The 21,136-nt window shown below is 35.0% G+C and overlaps 1 protein-coding gene across 2 annotated transcripts in view; it reads right to left on the bottom strand.

Annotated features, from left to right (window-relative positions):
- Positions 1–2,905: 2,905 nt before the first annotated feature.
- LOC148949600 (uncharacterized) overlaps positions 2,906–21,136 on the bottom strand; it is a 41,275-nt gene continuing 23,044 nt past the window's right edge. The window contains exons 2-4 of one of the 2 annotated variants that reach the window (XM_089093030.1): positions 19,213–19,334; positions 15,101–15,237; positions 2,906–4,087 (exon numbers count right to left, since the gene is read on the bottom strand). In XM_089093030.1, coding sequence (XP_088949156.1) covers positions 3,868–4,087; positions 15,101–15,237; positions 19,213–19,334 — 479 coding nt within the window. In that variant the 3' untranslated portion in view covers positions 2,906–3,867. Of the gene's footprint in view, positions 4,088–14,036; positions 14,178–15,100; positions 15,238–19,212; positions 19,335–21,136 lie in introns of those variants that run through there. The other variant, XM_089093031.1, reaches the window with a different exon arrangement.

The raw sequence follows: 21,136 nt of genomic DNA, 5'->3' as shown, positions 1-21,136 counted from the left end.
GAAAATTTGATCAAGTCATGCTTACTTCATTGCTTCATGTTGAGATAGTTTGAAATAAAGTGGTAAGCCTTAAGATCGAAGAACAACTGAGGGATTTTTTGTTGACGTCCAAGATACGACAAAAACAAGTGAAATAGCGGGGAAATGATCAGAAATATCACTAACAAGCACCAAACTATCTATGACATCTAGTGACGAAAAAATATTATCAATAAATGACGCATGCGTATTAGTAACTCGGGCTGGTATACAAACTGAAGGGAGAGCTCCCGCAGAAAGTATCATCGACAAATAATTTGTAGCTGATGCAGAATTTTGATCCAGCAAGTTAAGGTTGAAATCCCCCTAGTTCGCAGAAATGATTCAAATTTTTTATAAACGAAGGAATAGATCCACTAGGGGGCCTGTAAACCAAACCGAAAGCTAAATCATTACAAAATGACAATCTCAATAAAAAGGGATTCAAACATTCCTTCCTCATTTCTATTCAAGTCACTTCGGACATTGTATACAAGTTGATCGGCAATATAATGGGCAAGACCTCCTTCCGTTATGTTTCTGGTTCAGCATATCCACCCTAAATCTTGGAATATCTAAAAGCATATCCTTGAACCCCGGAAATTTTTACATACTTCAATTACATTCGGAGTTCAATCTCTGACGATCCGTTTGAGCTCATCAAAAGACGATCAAAGTCCCTGAATGTTGAGGTGAAGCACAAAAAAATACCATCTCGTTTAGAGGAGGCAGAACCTTTTAATTGCGAAACATACTTTCAATAACAGAATTAGGATTGATATCTGCCCCATATCAAATGACCACGGGTTGAGAAACAGTACTCTATTATATCAAAATACGTTTTGTGTATATGGATTGTCAAAAGGGCGTAACTCATGAATGACTGTGTATATTAATTTTGAACTTTTGGGACATGATAAAAAAGGGAAAATTTGCATGCTACTACTACAACTACCACACTACTCCTATTACAATACTGAGGGAAAATTTGAACTAAATCAAAATACGCTAAGGGCGTGTAGATTGTCAAAATAGCGTATCTCAAAAAAATTTTCGGTTATTAAGTTTTAACTTTCATAAAACGCTAAAAGGGTAAAATCGTCTGACCAAAAGACAATATGTGCACACTACTACTAATACTTATATCACTGCTACATTTACTACTACTACTACTTCTACTATAACTGATTGTAAAGGGAACATGTTATTACTGCTGCCGCTACTATAACTACCGCTATTACTATTGATACTACTATTAGCAATATAAATACTACTATTATGACTACTGTTACAACTATGCCTAAGAGTGGGAAGATGAAATTTTCAAGGAATTTTTTTTTGGGGGGGGCGGGCGGGAGGTGAACTTATTCACAGCATGCAGTCTGTATGTAGGTTTTCGAAAGGGTGTAACAGCAATATCTTAGGAACAGTTTGTTGTGTGAAGTTGAAACTAACAGGACTTGGTGTGGGGGATTTTGAAGTAGCCAAAAGAAAACATTTGAATCCTATTGCTAGTGCTTCTGCTCATACTACTGCTACTATTATTACTACTATTACTGCCACTAAGGCTACTAGTATTAATTCTACTGCTGCTGCTAAAACTAAGGGTATTAAGGCGAACAGTTTGGGAAATACTGAAACTGTGTGGAATTAAATTGAAACAAACTATGCCCACACAGGTTGTTAAGAGGACGTATCAGAAATGTTTCAGGAACGGTTAATGGTATTTGTACTTCGGTAAAGTGCAAATTATGTTCTGATCTTGAGAAGGCTTCGGGGTTGTCACCCCTATTCCTGTTAATTCTTACTCGTTTTGAGTTTAACTTGATTATTTACTGTAATTTCTGTTCGTTTTGGGTTTCATTTATTTGCTGATTGTGGTTTGTGGTAGTTTTATGGTTGGGAGATAATCTGATTTTGTTGTTAGCTTATTTCCGGTTAATGCATCTCTACCTTTCTTTAAGAAACTTGTTTTGTGGAAAGTTTTTTAAATTAATTTCTGTTCGTTTCGTGGAATTTTTTTTTATATCCTTATGATTTTTTTCTATAAGAATCCATAGTTTGGCTGGTCACTATGAGTCCAAAAAAACCCACAAAAAGTCAATACAAAGTAATTTTTGTCCAAGTTGAAGGATTTCAGGTAGCGCTTCTCTTTGTTTATGGAGATGATGGAGCTACGACTACTACTACTAGGACTACTACGACTACAGCTAACACGACTACTATTACAAAGACAACTACTACTCCTAACACTAATAATACGACTATTACAACTACGAATATTTCGATTAATCCCATTACGACTACTAGTGCTACGACAACAGATGGATCACCGCATTCACGCAATAAGGGGTCAATTGCAAAAAAAAATAAATTATAATCACACTTTAAGGGCTAGATTTGTCTGCTAAATTGATTAGAGAGGTTGATTTGTCCTTATTCTTTCCATGAATTAAGTTCGAAAGCAGACACATTCAGTAATTCCACGAAGGAAATATCATGGTATATTTTTGACATCATATTTTTAGTCCATTTGACTTTATCATTACGACTCCGGAAAAAAAGCTAAATTATTTTTTCGCTCTCGTTTAAAATTAAGTTTTTGGCACTTGTGCCCTTATTGCATTGATATTGTGATTTTTTCTAATTCTTAATAATATCTATATACCATTAAAGTTACTATATTAAATAAGACTCGTTTCAGTTACTTGTTCACATATTTAATTCAGATATTTGATTCGTCTTCTGCTCAGCAATAATTGAAAAACACTGCCTTATATCTCTAAATTCGTAGCTCTAGCAGATTTAATTGCATAGAAATAAGCCATTAGAAAAGGACTTTCTCCATTTTTTCCTATTTACTTATTTCTACAAACCAACATAAAAAAGCTGTTTTTAATTATAACTTTTGAGTAAACATACAAATTTTGAGCACTGGAAAGGTACTATATAATATTACAATATATAAAAAAAGAAAACAGAGTTAATAAGAACACTAGTGACAAAAAACTATCCATTGCAATCCCCTTGTCTCAGAATAATAAAATATCAGATAATAAACAACAAATTAGCCCCAAGGCAAGTTCAAAAAAGACCGTGCACTTTACTGAGCAAAACAACACATAGATTTTATTATCTAACTTTGGTATGCCCAATATAAGCTAAACTTTTTAAAGTCCTCATAAGAAACTGCGTGAAAAAAATTCCTTTGAATATCTGTATTTAAAAAAATACTAGAACATATACAGGAAGCTTTTATTTATTATTACGCAACTTTGAAAGGCGGAGATACGATTTTTTCAACTCTTGCCCGAAACAGAAGCGAACAAATATTTGCCGAGGGGAAAAAAAAATTTCTTTATCAATTGGTCAAACATAAGTGTCGAAGCAAAATTCAATTTCTGTCAAAGGTTAGCTTTAGTAAACTGCCTCTTAAAATAATCAAAATACATATTTCAATGATACAATTTCTTCTTACTACCCTCTATTCAATTCAAAAATAAGAAATAAAAAAAAGAATAAGAAAGAAAAAAAAGACAAAATGCCCAACGAAAAAATTTTAAAGTCCAAGAATATATTATTTTCACCATATCCTAAAAAGACTCTTTGAATATGTATCCAAAAAAAGGATACAAAAATAATAGCGGAGGAGGAAGAGGGAGCTTTTACTTATTTCTAACAGAGTTGTCACGAACAGAGAGACGACATTTTCAACTCAGGCCCGAAAATTAAGCTAACTAATTTTACCCAGATGAAGAATTTTTTTCATTGGGTGAAGGGAAATTTAGGTGCCGATGCAAAATTCGGTTTCTATTATAGTTTAGCTTTGAAAAATCCCTCTTAAAATAATCATAAATACAATTGCAAATCTTCCTCATAACTCCATTCGATCAAATTCCATAACCGATTTAAAATATAATGCTTTGGCTCCTTAGCTGTGTCGAAACTGAAAGTCCTAAGCTCATTTTTCATTGCTTTTCTTCTCACCACGTATCCTTTTATTGTACTCTCTTCAGGTTTCGTCACAATCTTCAATCGGCTAAGTCCACGGAGAAAATCCAGTTGACTTCTACGAGAGTTAATGATATATATTACTTCAAATATAAATATGTAAGATTGTGCTCATACAACAAGTAATATGCAAATATAATTCTGCAACAATCTACAACTATGATATTAGAAGCGGATATAAGTTTATAAAAGTATTTTGTTTAAAGTGAAAGTAAAAAAAAGATATTATATCTTAGAAACAAGCATAAGTGTGTTATGTATGTATGCGTGTATGTTGCCGTGAATATGTGAAATCTGGTTAATGTCGACATTCACCAGTGAATGTCCGAAATACCTTTTTCTCTGCTTGAATTCAATTAGCTTTGCGAGTCAGCTTTTTCAATCTTATGCAAGCTATGATGGTAAAAGTTAAAGTAAGGTTAGATTAGGTTAACTTTGATTATAAATATCAGAAATGGGTTAAAAAGCTAAGCTAACCTAACCAAGCCAAATCTAACCCAACCTAACCAAGCCAAACCTAATCTAACCTTACCTAACCTGTCATCATCAAACCTTGCATCAAATTGAAAAAGTTGACTGGCAACGCTGACTAAATCCAAGGAGAAAAAAAAAGGTATTTTGGACATTCACGAATTTTGGACAGTCACGGTAATATGTATATATAGTACAAATAAATATTCCTGTAAAGTATGAACATAGTCAAAACCCAACATGTGATTGTAAGCACAGTTATTTTGGGCTTTAACGAAGCCATCAAAGGGTCAAACCGCAATCCATAAATTAGTAGGCTACCTTGATAAGAGGAAGGAAGGGGGGGGGGGTTGACACGCGCGTGTAGTAAAGTTTACAGGAGGTGTAAACCTTAAAAGAAACGGTTAGAGCATCTGATATAGTTTCTTTCATTTTGTTTCGCATATATTGAAGGATTATTTGTCTAAATAGTAGGGGGTAGTAAAGGGCAAGAAGGAGATAGAGAGAGAGAAAGAGTAAGAAAGAGAGGGAGATAGAGAGAGCTCGGCCCTTTCTAGAATTCCCCCCCCTCTAGATTTTGAAAAATACATCCCCGTCCTAATTTCCGTTAATTGACGTCACTAGCCATTACTATAAAGTCACTTATCAACCCAAACTATACAACAGTTTCTCAATATATGTAACATTAAGCAAATGAGACCTTACATATCGCACAGTGGGTTACAAGTAAATTATTAATATTATTACATAACAATACAACATGAAGATATTTGACCTGATTTTGACCTGACCTGATTTATTTTCCTGATTTTGGTGTAATTGAGGTTCCCGTTTTTTATCAAATCTGTTCTAACAAGCACCAATTTCCAGATAAACACTGTCTAAAAAACGCATTAAGTAGTGTCTTAATTAATGTATAATTAGTGTCTTAGAGTGAATACACCAGGTAGTTGTTCATTTCTATTCGCGTTGGTACATATGTCCAAATCTACAAATCACACATGATTTGTTAAAAAAAAAAAAAAACATAAAAAAAAAAAAAAAAAAATCAAAAATTAAGAAGCACATTAGAATCTATATTGTTTGTTTAAGTTTAATATCTGGCATCATTAACCTTCTCGTTAAATTTGAATTTATCTGAAGAACTGGTTTAGCCTACCTACCAGTCCAGTAGAAAAGGCAGTCAAGCCTAGCAGCCCCAACCCCAGAGTTGCAATTGGGGACCCCCCAGGTACAGTCTATTTATTTTTCTGCCTGGTACCCACACCTCTGCTTCGCTGTTATTAGAACCTCTTTATAATTTATAATTGCTTGTGCCAGCCGGAAGATCCCTTGCCTTTAGCTGTTGGCTTGTAGCTTGATTAGCCTAGTTTGGAGTTCACTTTAGCCTACATCATGGGTGACAACTCAAAAAATAGCTATAGACCACCTAGTCACAGAGAGATGAGATCAGACTGCTCCATCCAGTACAGTGGAGCTGAATCTATTAATGAGCGGATTACTATGCTCACCTCACACATTAACACCCTTAAGAACAAGCAGAAGCTAATTGCAGATTCACTTAATGACCAACACCTTAGATCTACTATGGCAGAAGTTGTCAGTGAGGCACTGTCTAATGAGGTTGGTACTTTAGTTGAGGCATCTGTTAAAAAAACTTGCCTCTAGTCATCTGCCTTCTGATTTTGATGCTAACAACATGGAAATTATTAAACAAGAGGTATATAATAGTCTTAAAATGGATTTTGATGTGCTAGTGGAAAAATCACTAAAACAATATGATTTGAGGATGTCAAAGCTTAAATCATCTCTTCATTTGCTTGACTCGGGTTTGTCAGAGCTGCAAAAGTCTCTGAAGCTAATTCAACTCAATGTGGATCGTCTGAGCAATCAGTTTGACCAAATGAAAATTTCTAATCAGCTGATCCCATTTGGTTTTAAAGAAGACTATTATCCGGAAGTTTCTGAAAACAAATTTCTTGGATTTTACAATACTAGATTTCCTGGTATTCCTTTGACTAAGAATGACATCGTTTCTTTTAGAAGGATTGGAAAAAAAGGCTCAGGTATGAAATCTCGCCCACTTGTTGTGGAATTTTGTAGTTCAAGAATGCAGCAGTTTATTCTTAGAGAAAAGAAAAGTTTGCAAGGTAGTGGTGTCTTTATTTCTGAGTCACTTACAAAGCCTAGACTTCAGCAACTTAATTAAGCTTAATCAAACCTTGGGAAGAGGTCTACCTGGTCTAGTGGAGGAGAAATACTTACCAAGCCTTTTGATGGTAGAGTGATTACTGTTAAAGAGGCATCTCAATTTGATGTTCTCCATCAGTCAACTACAGCCCCTCCAATTCCCTCCCAGGACTGAACTAAACCATTTTTCCCCTTTTAGCTCTGTTGTTTTGTTGTTGTTGTTTGTTTTTTTTTAACCCTTTATGATTTAATAGTTTTACTTATGCTTGCATTTATGTTGTTTTACATTATTCTTTTAAATGAATTACATAAACAATTGATAACTCTTTCCTCTGTTTGCTTCTTTATTGTTTTGCCTTTTTCTTTATTTTGTTTTTGCCTTTGTCCTTGTAATTGTTTGTTATTTTTTATTTTTTTTGAGCTTTGTAGCTTGTTATTGTTCTTTGTCCTGCAGGTTTTTTTTCTTCTGTTTCTTTTCTTTGTTGCCTATAAGTTTCACCTTTTTAGTTTCAATTTACCCTCTGCTATTTCAGCCTGTTTGTTTGATATCTTGTTCATTTGTGAAGATATTGTGTGAATTTGTTATGTGTGGTAAATCTGGCTGATTTTTCATTTCTTTTGAATTCTTATATTCTTAAATCAGTTATTTTTGAGCAACCAAGTAGTGCTGGCAAACAAGAGGCACACGCACTTGACCCTCTTCTTGAATCTATGGTTAATTCTTGATGTAATTATCACACTACTATTGATTTTTGTGATAAAATCATGCCTTCTCTCTCATCAAATAGTTGCTTTAATGTATTTTGCTTGAATGTACGTGGGATACGAGATAAGTGGGATAGTCTGAAATCATATTTGTGGTCTGATAATTCTTGCCCTTTTGATGTAATTGGTTTAACTGAAACATGGTTATCTGATAGTGAAAATTTAACAGCTTATGATATGCATGGTTATATTGCTATTCATGTCCCTAGAATGGTAACAAAGTGCTCAGGGGGCATTTCTTTATTTATAAAATCTGATATTAAATTTAGTAGACCGTATGATCTTGAATCCTTGTTTACCTCAGTAGTGTCCAATAGTAGGACTGTTTATTCTCTTGTCATTGATCTGAAAAGCCAGTTTGCATGTGATACTGTTTGTTTGTTTTATAAGCCCCCTCCTTTTCCAACACATCTTTACTATAATTTGCTTGATCAGCTTTCTGGTGCGGGGACTTTCTCTAAAAAACGTATTTGTGTTTTGGGAGATTTGAATTGTAATATGTTAAATGTTGGATCAAGTGATGATTGTGACCATCTCTTTGATGTGCTTTCTTCTTCTGGGCTACTTCCTTCAATTTTTTTTCCTTCTCGTGTTGAACCTACAAGAAATTCTGCCACTTTGATAGATAATATTTTCATTTCTGATGCTCCAAAATTGAAGTATACTTATGGTCTTGGTGTCACTGATCTGGCTGATCACTTCCCGATTTATCTATCACTTTTTGTGCCTAAAGCTGAGATTGCTGTGAATGAGCAAGGTGAGTCTTCTTTTACAACTTTTAAAGCTAAAGAAATTTCTAACTCAATTCTTAGTTTTCACTGTAATGATTGGTCTAGTTTTCTTGAAGCTAATGATGTCGAATTTGCAACAAGTTTATTTGTGTATCGAATAGGAACTCTGTTGGATAAGCATTTTCCTCTGAGGAAGAGACCAAGGAATTCTACACCCAAATGCCCATGGATGCCCATAGGTCTGATTAATGCTACACATATGAAGGCGTCTCTGTTCAAGGTTACATGTAAAAGTAAAACACAGGATGGTCTTTTGAAGTATAAACATTATAAAAATGTACTTACGACTTCAGTACGTGCAGCCAAAAAGCTCTATTTTTCGCGTCGAATTGATGAGTGTAAGGGGAACTTGCGAAAGGTATGGAATGTAGTTAATGAAGCTATATCTCGCAAGAAACTCAAACAGTCCCCCCCCCCCCATGTCATTACAGGAATGCTGATGGATCTATTATGGATAAAAATTCTTCAGCAAACGCCTTCAATTCGTATTTCACCACTCTTCCTTCAGTTCCCATTCAACCCAAGAGTAGAGTAAGTAGTTTTTCCATAGCAGAAAAGTCATTTTTCCTTTCCCCATGCAGTGATACTGAGATTTATAGTATTATTTCCCAGCTTCCAAGTAGCTGTTCAGTTGATGGTTTTGGTTTGAGTAGCCTAATAATGTTCTTAAAAAATTGGTCAGTTTGTTTCTAACCCCATCTCACACATAACTAACCACTCTCTTCCTTTTGGTGTTCTCTCTCATTTATTTAAAGTTGATAAAGTTTTACCTTTACATAAAAAAGGTGATTCATCTCTAATTTCAAATTATATACCCATTTCTCTTCTTCCTGTCATCTCTAAGGTTGTTGAAAGAGTAGTATATCGTAGACTCTCTTCATTGGTTTTTAGTACTAATACGACTGCAGGAAATTCTCTCATAACTAACCATCAGTATGGTTTTCGTCCCACTTTCTCTACCTCGTATGCACTCTCAGATGCAACAGAGTCTGTGCGTGTTAATCTGGACAAGAGCTTGTGTGTTTTGGGTCTATTTCTTGACTTTTCAAAGGTCTTTGATATGGTTGACCACTCTGTTCTTTTGTCTAAACTATCTTTATTTGGTGTACATGGAGTCCCACTAGAATGGTTAAGGTCTTATCTGTCGGGAAGATCTCAGTATGTTTCAGTAAATGGTAATTCTTCCACTACTTTGCCTATATTGAAGTGTGTCCCACAGGGCACTGTGCTTGGACCACTTTCGTTTTTAATTTACATTAATGATCTTGTTGATGGTCTTCATCCTCTTGTGCACCCTATTCTTTTTGCTGATGACAGTAACTTTTTCATTCCTGCAGTAAACCTGCCATCTGCCACTTCCCTAGCTCAAGGTCTTCTTGATCAAGTAAAAGATTGGGGCTGGTCAAATGGTATGACTCTCAACAGTCAAAAAAGTGCCATTGTACACTTCAGGACCCCTTATCGTATGAGAGACGTAAGGGAGCCAATCACCTTGACTTATGGGACTGATGTTATACTGCAGGCTGCTGTGGTGAAATTTCTTGGTGTATATCTTGACTGTTTTCTCTCTTTTAAGCCTCATATAACTCACACCCGTTCCCTCATCTTCCGCCAGTCTTCAATGTTGCACCGGGTTAACTCATTTCTTCCCCCAGATGTTATGCTTTCTCTTTATTATGCTTTTATATTTCCTTACCTTTCTTATTGCTGCTCTGTCTGGGGTAATACTAATAAATCTCTTCTCTGCTCACTTCAAAGAGCCCAAAATAGGGCAAGGAAGGCTACTTTTCTTCTCCCTCGGCTTTACCCTTCCTCTGATCTTTATAATGATACTGGAATAGCTCCGCTGGATCGCATTGTGAGTAAGAGTAATCTTTATTTAGCGCATTCTGCTTTTCTAGGTACACTTCCACTGCTTCTGCAGCAATTTTTTTCACGGGCAGGCTCAAGTAGGTACTCTACTTTTTTACGTAGTTCGTCTCATTTATTTATTTTGCCCAAACGTTCATCTACAGCAGTCCAGAGGTCTCCTGTCTATAAATAAATTCAATTATCGAATTCAATCCCACCGGATGTCCCGTTATTTCTGTCTGCAAAGGCAGTTATTCGTCGTGTATTTCCAGTTTAGTAATTTCTCTCTCCTTCGTTTATTTTCCCTGTTTTCTCTTTTCCTAGTGTTTCTCCTTTTGTGTTTTTCCCTTATATATCATTATTTTTATTATTTTTTTTTTTTTTTTTTTTTTTTTTTACTGCATGGTAGTGTTTATTCTCTTTAATCTTTATTTTATATATATTGTTTGATTTAGAGTAATATTTATGGTTGGTTTAGTGCTTTGTTATTGTGTTGTAAGGCCCATAACAAGCCAAGCTTCTTGGGCCAAATAATTTTTCTTTACGTTTGTAATACAGTTTAGTATTAATAAAATGATTAATTGATTGATTGATGCCTTGAGGTTGGTTCAAACATCAGTGCTATCTCATGAATTGATTTTATCTTCTTGGTTGGGAACTGGTGTCAGTCAGTGACTAGCCATTCGTTAAAATTAATACACCCTAACACACCTTAATAAGCAGAAGAGACACATGTTCTATTAGAAAGTAGAACAAAAGACCTTAGTTTTAGTGATTATGGACAAAAATTAATAAAATATGGTGGGGGTTCGTTAATTGTGCTTGTTTTTTCCTTTTCGTTTCCTTTTCCTATGCTTTTGATTGTGGTCCACTGCGGAAAAGTGGCACGGGTCTAACGTCTGCAATCGTCTTACCTAAGGCCGAAAAGAAGCGTACTCACTTGCCCTTGAGCCTAATGTGTGTGGGCTGAAATAGAGTTTATAGTCAAAGTTGAAGAAGACTATCTGCAAATGTTTCAGCAAGTGATTTGAGTCAAATCCAAAACTGTTCAAGATGTGTGACGGCTCCCGTTACCTGTCACTAGAATATCTTCTTATAATAATAAACGGAAAAATTTAAAAATAAGGAGCCTTTTCCCAGAGGCCCAAAAGTACTATCATCCAAGGCCGTATCCAGAAATGTTTGTTCGACTCGTAAAAACGTACCAGAAATGAATATAACAAATTTTTGATACGTTTTTTAAAGTTATTTTGTAGCCCCCCCCCCCTCCAAAAAAAATCCTTTTGTAACCTCTCGAAAAATCTTGGATACGTCCCTGCTACCATCTACCACTAAAAGTTATTTCTGCTTGTGATTTCGGTTGTGCTTGTCATTTTATGTTCTAAGTTGGAGATGGCAAATAATGGTGTCACTTGTGTTCTCCAAACCTTAATAATTCTTTCACTGGTAAAGAAATTGGAGCTTAACCTGTGCTCTTTTATTGGCAATGATTTTAGAAAGTTAGCTCGTGGGAAAAAATAAAGTTTTGAACCATGACAAATAGACTTTTATTTAAACTAATCAATAACCGTTGACATGCTGATCAAAATATGTGTCATCAGTTTTCCGTAGAAAACTTTATTTATGAGATACACCATTGTGAAAATCTGGAGGGATTGAGGAATTCATATTTGGGGTACATTTCAAAAAACAGTAATTATATCACAACTCTGTGAATAAAAAAAAGAAAAACACAAACAAATTTCTTATTTGGAACAAAAACAAGCCGCCCCCCCCTAAACAATCTACCCCCTAATTAGTCTCCTCTTACTGCCACCTTTTTTGCAGAAAGGTAGGTAGGTAGCACCTCGATTGAAGTGGAATTATACAAACATGTTCAATATGTATTATTGAAGGTATAACATGGATTCTTGGCCCCTCCATTATCACCCCAACCATTTTTGTTTAGCGGAAATCTAAGTATGCTAGAGATTATTTGAAACAGACGTACACAACGATTTTTCAACCTAAATGATTGAACCAAAGAATTGAATCAGGAGAATTTCAATCCCCCTTTCACACTCTGAGCTTTTTCAAATGAAAGTTAATCAAAAGGGGATCACATAAGGATTTTTCTATCTATATGATTGGATGACCAAAGTTTAGTAGCCCCCTGCTGCTCCTGTTTCTACAAACCATGCTACACTTTCGAATAGGCTCACTGAATATTTCTGCGCAACAATGGAGCAGATCACTAAGAAACAAAGACAGGGTTTACAAAAAGGAAGTTTAGCTCCATTACCTAGGGTTGCAGCTACATCAAGTTGAAAACTTTTCATAATTAAAGCATTATACTAAGTTTTTAGCATAATTTAAAGTAACGTATATTGCCAACCATGCTGCGACTTTTCCCACAGCAACGTTTACTTTTTCTTGTAATCAACTCTCTCTATTTTTGCTGTGTCACCATTTTCACAGGCTCTATCTTTCAAGGCCGTATCCAAGGGGGGGGGGGTACCCGGTTTGAACCCCCCCCACCCGAAATGTTTGTTTGACTCGTAAAAAAGTGACAAAAATGAACATAAATAAATTTTGTATGCGTTTTTTGTGGTTTTTTTATGTACCCACCCTAAAAAAAAATTTAGTAACCCCCCCCCCCCCCGAACAAAAATCTTGAATGCGCTTCTGCTATCTTTCGAAGTAATCTGTTAAACCATGGTCGTATTTGGCAATGATGGATTTGTAACTTTATCTCGTTTATTACTATACTTTTCGTTTCTTACATTTGTTTGAAGGTAAGAGACATTTTGGATGTCGGAAGAAAGACAAAAAATTTAGTTTTAAGTAGTAACAGCGTATTTGAGACCTTCAGGAACACATCAATGCTTTTGTATGGTATTTTAGAGGCACTTCATATGGAAGAGATGGTCATATCAACTTCCAGAGGGTTCATTTGGTTAGAAATCGGAAGGTCTGATGCCCTTTTTAAGAGTCAAAAGTGATCAGAGGGCAACTGAACCCCCCCCCCCCCGCCAAAATTTAGAAAAAGACAGTGTTTACAAAAAATCTTTTCTAAAGTGTATGCAAATTTAAAAGGGTCGAGAATCAGTGACCAAGAACACCAACTTTCAGCTAATTTCATTTTTCTGTGCTTTTGGAAGTTTTTCTAATGTAAAGGGTTTTGTATTTGGTATGGACGGAATGACGGTATAATGACTTCAACAAGTATTAATTTTACGGACGTCATTATAAATTCTTGTGCCAAATTAAATAATGGCAATTAAAACAAAAATAAAACTTTTCTTAGAGCAGATCATTTTAAAAGTTTCGAGGGGAGTGACAACTGCATCGTTTAATTGATACTGAACGTACAAACCGACAAGTTGTTCACAACAATTTTATCGGCAAAGCCGAAATGGTCCAACGCTTCAGTCTGCCAGGGGAACGTAAATCTCTAGGCTTCGTACGTAAAACTGGACCAGGCTTTAAAACAGAAAGAGTTAAATACCAGAACTCAGCATATTTCGACAGAACTTAAATTATCTGAAATATCCCAAGAATAAAAAGCCATTCATCATTGTAACACTTAAATTCGATATTGACCTGGACGTCGGTATTGATGAATAATTGATAGATTTGGATGGCATGTTGATATTTTATCGAGCTGAATACAATTTGAGGCCTTTTATTTTAAGTTTAGCTACCATTAAATAACTTTGACCATTGAATCACCATTTTGAATATCCAAAAATTTCTGATACAAACGACACTTAAAAAAACATTCATGTTCATTTTTATATAAAAAGAAACCAACAGGATAGATCTGTTATAAATCGACTTATTTTTTTTAGTACTATATTTGCAATTTTTCGTCTTTTTGCCTAAATTTTTTCATGATGCTCGATTTAAAATGAGTGACACGAAAAATATAGATTGCTCTGCAAATAAACTGAAATTGGTGGAAAAACATACTGTTTTATTTAGGTACTTCAGTCTTTTTTTTAGCTAATACAAATTTGCAATGAACTGTTATTGTCTCTAAAAATCTGTTTCAAGTAAAAGGTATTTAGCACATTCAACTTGACCAAAGGACGCCCTGATCTGCAAAAAAAAACAACAAGTTACTTGTCTGCTCACTACAAAAAAAACTATTGAGCTATATTCTTAACCCAAGTTTATTTATTAGTACACCAGAGTCAACACTACTTCTTATGCACCCACCCTCCTCCCCGGAAGAAAAGAAACAAATATACTGTTTTTAAAACTTAATTTCCATCCATCAGAGACCACACGAAAATCAGGTCGTTCCCAAATCAGACAGGAAGAGGTCACAAGAAAAGATCTGAAGGGAAATAGAACTACACGGAAGGTGGTAGAGAGTGAAGCTTTGAAAAGACTGGGAGCTTTCGTAGCTGTGGTGGCCTCAGGCGGCTTGGTGCTACAGTGGGTTGTTTGTGTTAGTACTTTAGCCCAACTAGCGCTTAAGGTCAACAGTAAGTTAGCTTCAAGGCCAGCGCAAATATCCAAAAGTACCCTAGCCAAACAAATAATACCTTCCAAGACCAAAGGTCAATATCTGACAATTCATTTGTCAATTGAGATATTGTTCTCTTAAAAGCCACCAGGTGCGTTTTTACCCACAGGTTTATTCTGAAAAGGAGCAAAACAAGAAGATAGAAACAAGAAAAGGAGCAAAACAAGAAGATAGAAACAAGAAAAGGAGCAAAACAAGAAGATAGAAACAAGAAAAGGAGCAAAACAAGAAGATAGAAACAAGAAAAGGAGCAAAACAAGAAGATAATAGTAGACGCAACAAATGTAAAATACGTATTTTCAACTAACAAATTTTTGGTTCCTGAACATTTATGTGGTCAAACAATCAAAATGAACATTTACAATTAGCAAAAATATAAGCCTTTCTGTAGTACTTATGACGTTTTTGTGAAACAAGAGTCCCTGACGGGGGGGGGGGGAGCATCTTATACCCCTGATCACAGCACCAAAACGTTCTAGTCTTTACTTACTTCTCGGACAAGGGGGCAGTTTCTCTATCATGAATTTCCTTGTGCAACGAGACAAGTTCTTTCTCTGCATCACCAATTTTTTCCTTACATACTGAAACTTTATTTGTTAATTCATCTTGATGCGCTTTCAACTTTTCCTAGAAATAGAAACGCAAATATTGATAGTTTTTCAATAGGTTTTACACTAAATCACAATGACCGGCTTTCTTTTAAGCATAAATTCACACTTGCATAAAAGGATCATAGGGAGGGGGATCACAAAAAAATCCCTTAGACGCACTATAATTTTCAATAGCTTCCTCTCCTAGTCAAAGTGGAAATAGGACCTTCACTAGAGCTCCAGCAAATACTATATGATTTTCACTGTACACTGTGCAGTCTGATTTCAAGTCAGCCCCATCCTCAAGCTCTTAGACTATGTAGACAAATACATAACATGCCTGGACATATTCAATGTATTAAAAAAATCATTCCTGTGTACAACATTTACCAGCACACATGCAGAGTCTTGCATTTTTACTTATGTTCAACTTTTCACATGCTTCTACCATATGAGAGTTTGGACATAGTCGTTTTGATTAATAGTTTCAATACAAACTTTATTATATTTTTTTTTTTTATTTTCTCAGTTTTAGAAAAAAAAAGAAATTCTAAGTAATATAGCAACACCTAAATCCAGAATCTAACAAAACCATTGCTTTTACCCCAGCATTATCAAAAGAGTTGAATATCTCTTAATATATTAGCACATAAGGAGAGTCGGCCCCTATAACATTGATTTGAAGTACTGCCCTCCTCCCTAAAAAGAATTTTCTACGATCGGATTATTTTTACCACTCCCTCAGAAATTCCTCTGAGCCCCATACCTCTCCAACAAATTCAACTCATTTTTGTCAAAGAGTTTCTAAAAAAGTAATAATCTGCATCATTTCAAACATAACTACTTTACTATATAATTTATAACATTACTTTCGTTCTTTCTTTCTTTCAACACAGTTTGGAATAAGAAGGTGTAACATCAAAATAGGAAGTTTGAAAATTTAAGCTACTAGTACGTCCTTTTTAGATATTAAATAAAAAAAAACAAGTTTTTTTTTTAACTGAAAGTAAGGAGCTACATTAAAACTTAAAACGAACAGAAATTAGTCGGTATATGCACGGGGGTGTCTCCTGCTCATAACCGCACTCGTTATGCTTACGTTTTTGTTGTTTTAAAAAAAAGTTGCGTGACAAATTCAAGCTGTAGCGTGAAGAGCGAGGCGTTGAAGCGGGGACGGCCCATTTCATATAGGGTTTAATTTATACTCGTTTTAAGCTTTAATGTCGCTCCTTACTTTCAGTTATAAAAACTTTTTTCTAATTTAATCTCTGAACGTTTTTGAGTTAATGCAGCTTTGATTTTGGCTCACCGTACATGAATAGTTAAAAAGAAATTGGCACATTAATTTAACTTTTTTTGGCTAAATGGCTATCTCGAAATTTTGATCTGACGTAACTTACGAATTAACTTGCGGAACAAACCTCTATATTCTTATGCTCTATTACGTATATTAGGGAGTTTGCCCTCTAGTCAATAGCCTACTATCTATACCAAAGTACGAGTTTCGTTTAAACAATAACCCCTGTTCCAAACAGATCAAATAATTGGAATAGACAAGTCTTTTAAAAGTACTGAAAAAAACTTCTGCGAAACGGCCAAGGCACTGACAAGGTGATACACCCCCTCAGATACTCAATATCTTAAGTTTGTGTTAAGTTTTAATGCTGGTCCTTACTTTCAGTTGAAAAAACTAGTTTTTTTATTTAATTTCTGATCGTTTTTTAAATAATGCTGGGAAATCCGGCGCCCTCTTCATAGAAATATCCCTTCCTCCAAGGAAACATCCTCCATAGAAGGATTCTCCCCCGTAACCCCCTCCTCCAACACCCTCCCCCACATCAGAAAAAAATCCCTCATGAAACGTCTTTATACTTTCCATTAACCAATACTATATGTAAACAATGTGCAAAGTTCATGACTTCCAGCCCTTCCCCCGGGAGCTGTGGGGGATTAAGTCATCCTCAAAGACATATTTATTAGATTTTCGACTATGCTGAACAAAATGGCTATCTCAAAATTTTGATTGGGTAACTTTGGGAAAAAATGAGTGTGGGAAGGGGCCAAGTTGCCCTCCAATTTTTTTGGTCACTTAAAAAGGGCACTAGAACTTTTAGTTTCCGTTCTAATGAGCCCTCTTACGATGTTCTAGGACTACTGGATCGATACGATCGCCCCTGGCAAAAAAAAAAACAACAAAAAAACAGATAAACACGCATCCGTGATCTTTCTTCGGACAAAAAATATAAGATTCCAAATTTTTGCAGAGAGGAGCTTGAAACGTCCGCAGCAGGTTTTTCTGATACGCTGAATTTGATGGTGTGATTTTAGTTAAAGTTCTATGACTTTTTGGGGCTGTTTCCCCCTTTTTTCGAAAATAGGGCAAATTTTCTCAGGCGCGTAACTTTTGATGGGTAAAACCATGGTTTTACTTTTGATGGGTATGAAAATTCCGGTTTTTAGAGTATCGGTTACTATTGAGCCGGGTCGCTCCTTACTTATAGTTCGTTACCACGAACTGTTTGACACTAATTGATAGATACACTTTTGTCCCATTAGTAACACCAGGCAATTTTTAAACTAAATTAGTATATTACAGGTTCATTCCATGTTCAACACTAATACATGTTACTTCTGAGTAACTGTCCAAATTTCATGAGAATGCTGAAATGTACTTTCTCTACCTTGTTTTGGCTGAAAAGCCAGAGAGTGAAACAGCTGAAAGCAGTGGTAGTAGCCAAAAAACTTATTGCCGTATAGAAAACAAACAAAAACCTAAGGCAATATTATAAATAAAAATTATATTATAAATGCAAACGACAAATGAAGTTTGTCTTTGTTTCAGGAAGGCATTGTAGGTACCCGCCCTGTTTTAATCAGTACGGTATTTTGATACAACTCAAATAACAAAAATGGGAATTAAGTAGATTACACACAGGATTAAGTATTACTTGCTGTTTATGGTATTACTACACGATTGGTAAGGATTGGTATTACTTTGCTGTTTATGCTTTGTGACACACATCAACAAAAATATCAATGCATGCAAAAGACCAAAGTATGTACAAATATACATAGAATTATGGATAAGTTGTAACCATAGACATATTAATTTAGGTGGACTACAGACAAACTCCACAGAGGATCAAGGAATTGGATGTAAGATTCAGTAGAAGTAAGTGTAAGAGTTCAATAAAAGATATTAAATTTAAATCTTTGGTAGTTCTTCAAAAAAATGTTGATATTTTCTTATAGCTGAAGCTTTTAGAACTTTATATGAAATATGTTGAACATTACTATTTGTTATTACTTTGCTGTTTGTCCTTTGTCACACACATCAACAAAAATGTTAATGCATACAAAAAACCGAAAGTATGTATAAATACATTGAGTCATGAATAAGTTGTAACCATAGACATATTAATTTAAATAGACTACAGACAGTATATGCTTTTGGCAAGCTTTTTGTACTTTTCTTCCATGCCACGAGTAAAACAGGTTATTTAGGCATGGTTCTCTATTGCCATTGACTGCCTCCCTTATTGTAAGGTGTGTGCCTGCTCCGGCACAACATTATTTGTACTATACTACCTAGAATCTATTCAGATAAATTTTTTATATCTTTTAATCGAAATCTTTTAATTATATGATAAATCTATTGTACAAAATGAAAAAAAAGTTGTAAATTGAAATTGAATATACAGGAGCCAAAGTAAGACGTGTCTACTGACTTTCTGGGAAATAAAAAAAAATGTTGATACTTAGACCTAAAAAATTCACTTTGGATATCAAACCCTCTAAAGGCTGGTTTTTCTACCCTGGAAAGATCTATAAACTGGGCACTTATGGCTTGGAAGGATTCTGGAAGCTTGGGAATTTATCCGTGAGTTCACCCAACTTCTAAAAAAATATTAGATGAATCCATTCCTCAAACGACTATAGCAAAATTTCTTCAATAAGGCATTAAAAAAAAACTAGCAAGAAGGCAATACAAGAAAATAAAACTCAAACATACCAAAGTTTGCTTCAAAAGTGCTATTTCTTCTTCTTCTTTTCTCACATATGATTTGTCCTTTTCTACATCAACTCTTGTCTCTTCAAGTTGTCTATGAAGGTTTTCATCCTCCTTTTGCTTAGCTGCAGTAAAAAAAAAACAAAGTAAAACACAAATAAAGCGAAGTAAAAGCTAATTTTCCGACAATATTTAGACCCAACCTACACTTTGTTCAAGCAGTGTAGTTATTAGCAATTTTTAATTTCTGATAATACATCCTAGAAAAAAAAAAAATTAGTTCCCTACATTTCTTTCCGTCAATATAGAAAGTTATTATTCTATTATTGAAATCAATTTGAGATTGGTTCCCAATGTTGTCTGGTGTTAGACAAGGGCGGGTCTTCGTGACACTGCTATTTGTCATCAGCATGACCGAGGACTATATACTAAGACAAATCCATTCTGGTTTCTCTACTATTTGACTTGTCAACATTTTTACTTCTGACAGTCAATATGTCTAAATATCAAAATTGTTTTTCTGCTGATCCTCCTAAATGGATTCATATATCTCTTCTTGTTGTCATGAATATTGGCAATCCCATACGTCCGAATTCATTTGAGGGAGGCGGGGGGGGGTCAGGCAAACAATGTTGTCAAGTAACAAACATTTCCCAAGTAACAGTATTTGGGGAATAATAATTTTTGTTCAGTTTCAATTGAACAATAGTTTATTATTATTAGAAGAAAATTTCAAGAACTTGAAAACATAGCCTGAATCCGGTTCAAGGCATTTGCCCCCCCAGAAAATACCCACCCGCGGGAAATGCAGCCCCTCCCCCATGGAAAACAAGGTTTTCCAAATTTGAGAATTTTATTTGAGTTTTATTTTTTAATTTCCGTAGGGGGAAGGAATTTTGGTACTTGTGTATTATTCGCCACTCACTCAAGTTTACACTGTAAAATTCGAGAACCCATCGGTTTTTTAGTTATTTTAGAAATAAATTTGGGATATAGATTTGCAAATTAGGGGGACGGGGGTAAAGTATAGCGGGTCTGCATGCAAAATGTGCTTGGTCCAATTATTCTGCATATTAGATAGATAGATAAATAAGTGTATTTTAAAGCCAAATATACGGCCATGAACACAGTAAAATAGCATAACTAAGAACATAAATAACGTAAAATAACATAATAACCTTCGGACTATTTGTTTTGGCTTTTTTCTACAATTAGCCATGTCTTGATGCAATCTACTGCAAAATACTTGATTTTCAATTCAAAATCAACGGACTCGGTGAAAAACAATGAATTGAAAATCAAGTATTTTGTAGTAGCGTGCATCAAGACATGGCTAATTGTAGAAAAAAGCCAATACAGATAGTCCGAGGGATTGAGAGGCAAAAATGTTTAAATGGTACGGGTAAATGGCGGGAGTAAGTATGACTCTCTTATTGCACAAGTACTTGTGCGTTATTTTTTGGAAAGGCACGCCTGCCTAGTCTCAGGCAGGTTCACCAAGAATTTAGAATTGTAAAATTTTAACAGTAAAGTAACTTGCAGCTTATGCTGTGGAAAAGTTGCATTCACAGGGCAAGTAAGACTGTTTTGAAACACTTGAAACTTTTATTATTGAAAACCCAGTGCAGCCAAAAATGAACGCACTGTCTGAAAATTTCCAGTCATTTATCACTATTGAAAAATAATTTTGACAGCTATTTTGGGGAAGGGATGAAAAGGTTTGACTTGTTGAGTTAAATTTGTAGCCCATATCAAGACAACTTACCAACTATTATATCAACAAAAGCAAGTGAAGAACTAACTGATTTATCAGAAGGTACATCACTGAAAGATAGTTTTAACTGTAAATAGTTATCAAAATTCTGGCTCTAAGTTGCTGATAACTATCCATGTCTGCCCTCCTTACTAGGTAATATCTATGTGAGGC

The sequence above is a fragment of the Artemia sp. Qi Xiang Cuo genome, chromosome 8, assembly GCF_049724085.1.
Source record: "Artemia sp. Qi Xiang Cuo chromosome 8, ASM4972408v1, whole genome shotgun sequence".
In the NCBI taxonomy this organism is placed as follows: Eukaryota; Metazoa; Arthropoda; class Branchiopoda; order Anostraca; family Artemiidae; genus Artemia; species Artemia sp. Qi Xiang Cuo.
The sequence above is the reverse complement of the archived record's forward strand: the minus strand, read 5'-3'. Positions and strand labels throughout refer to the sequence as shown.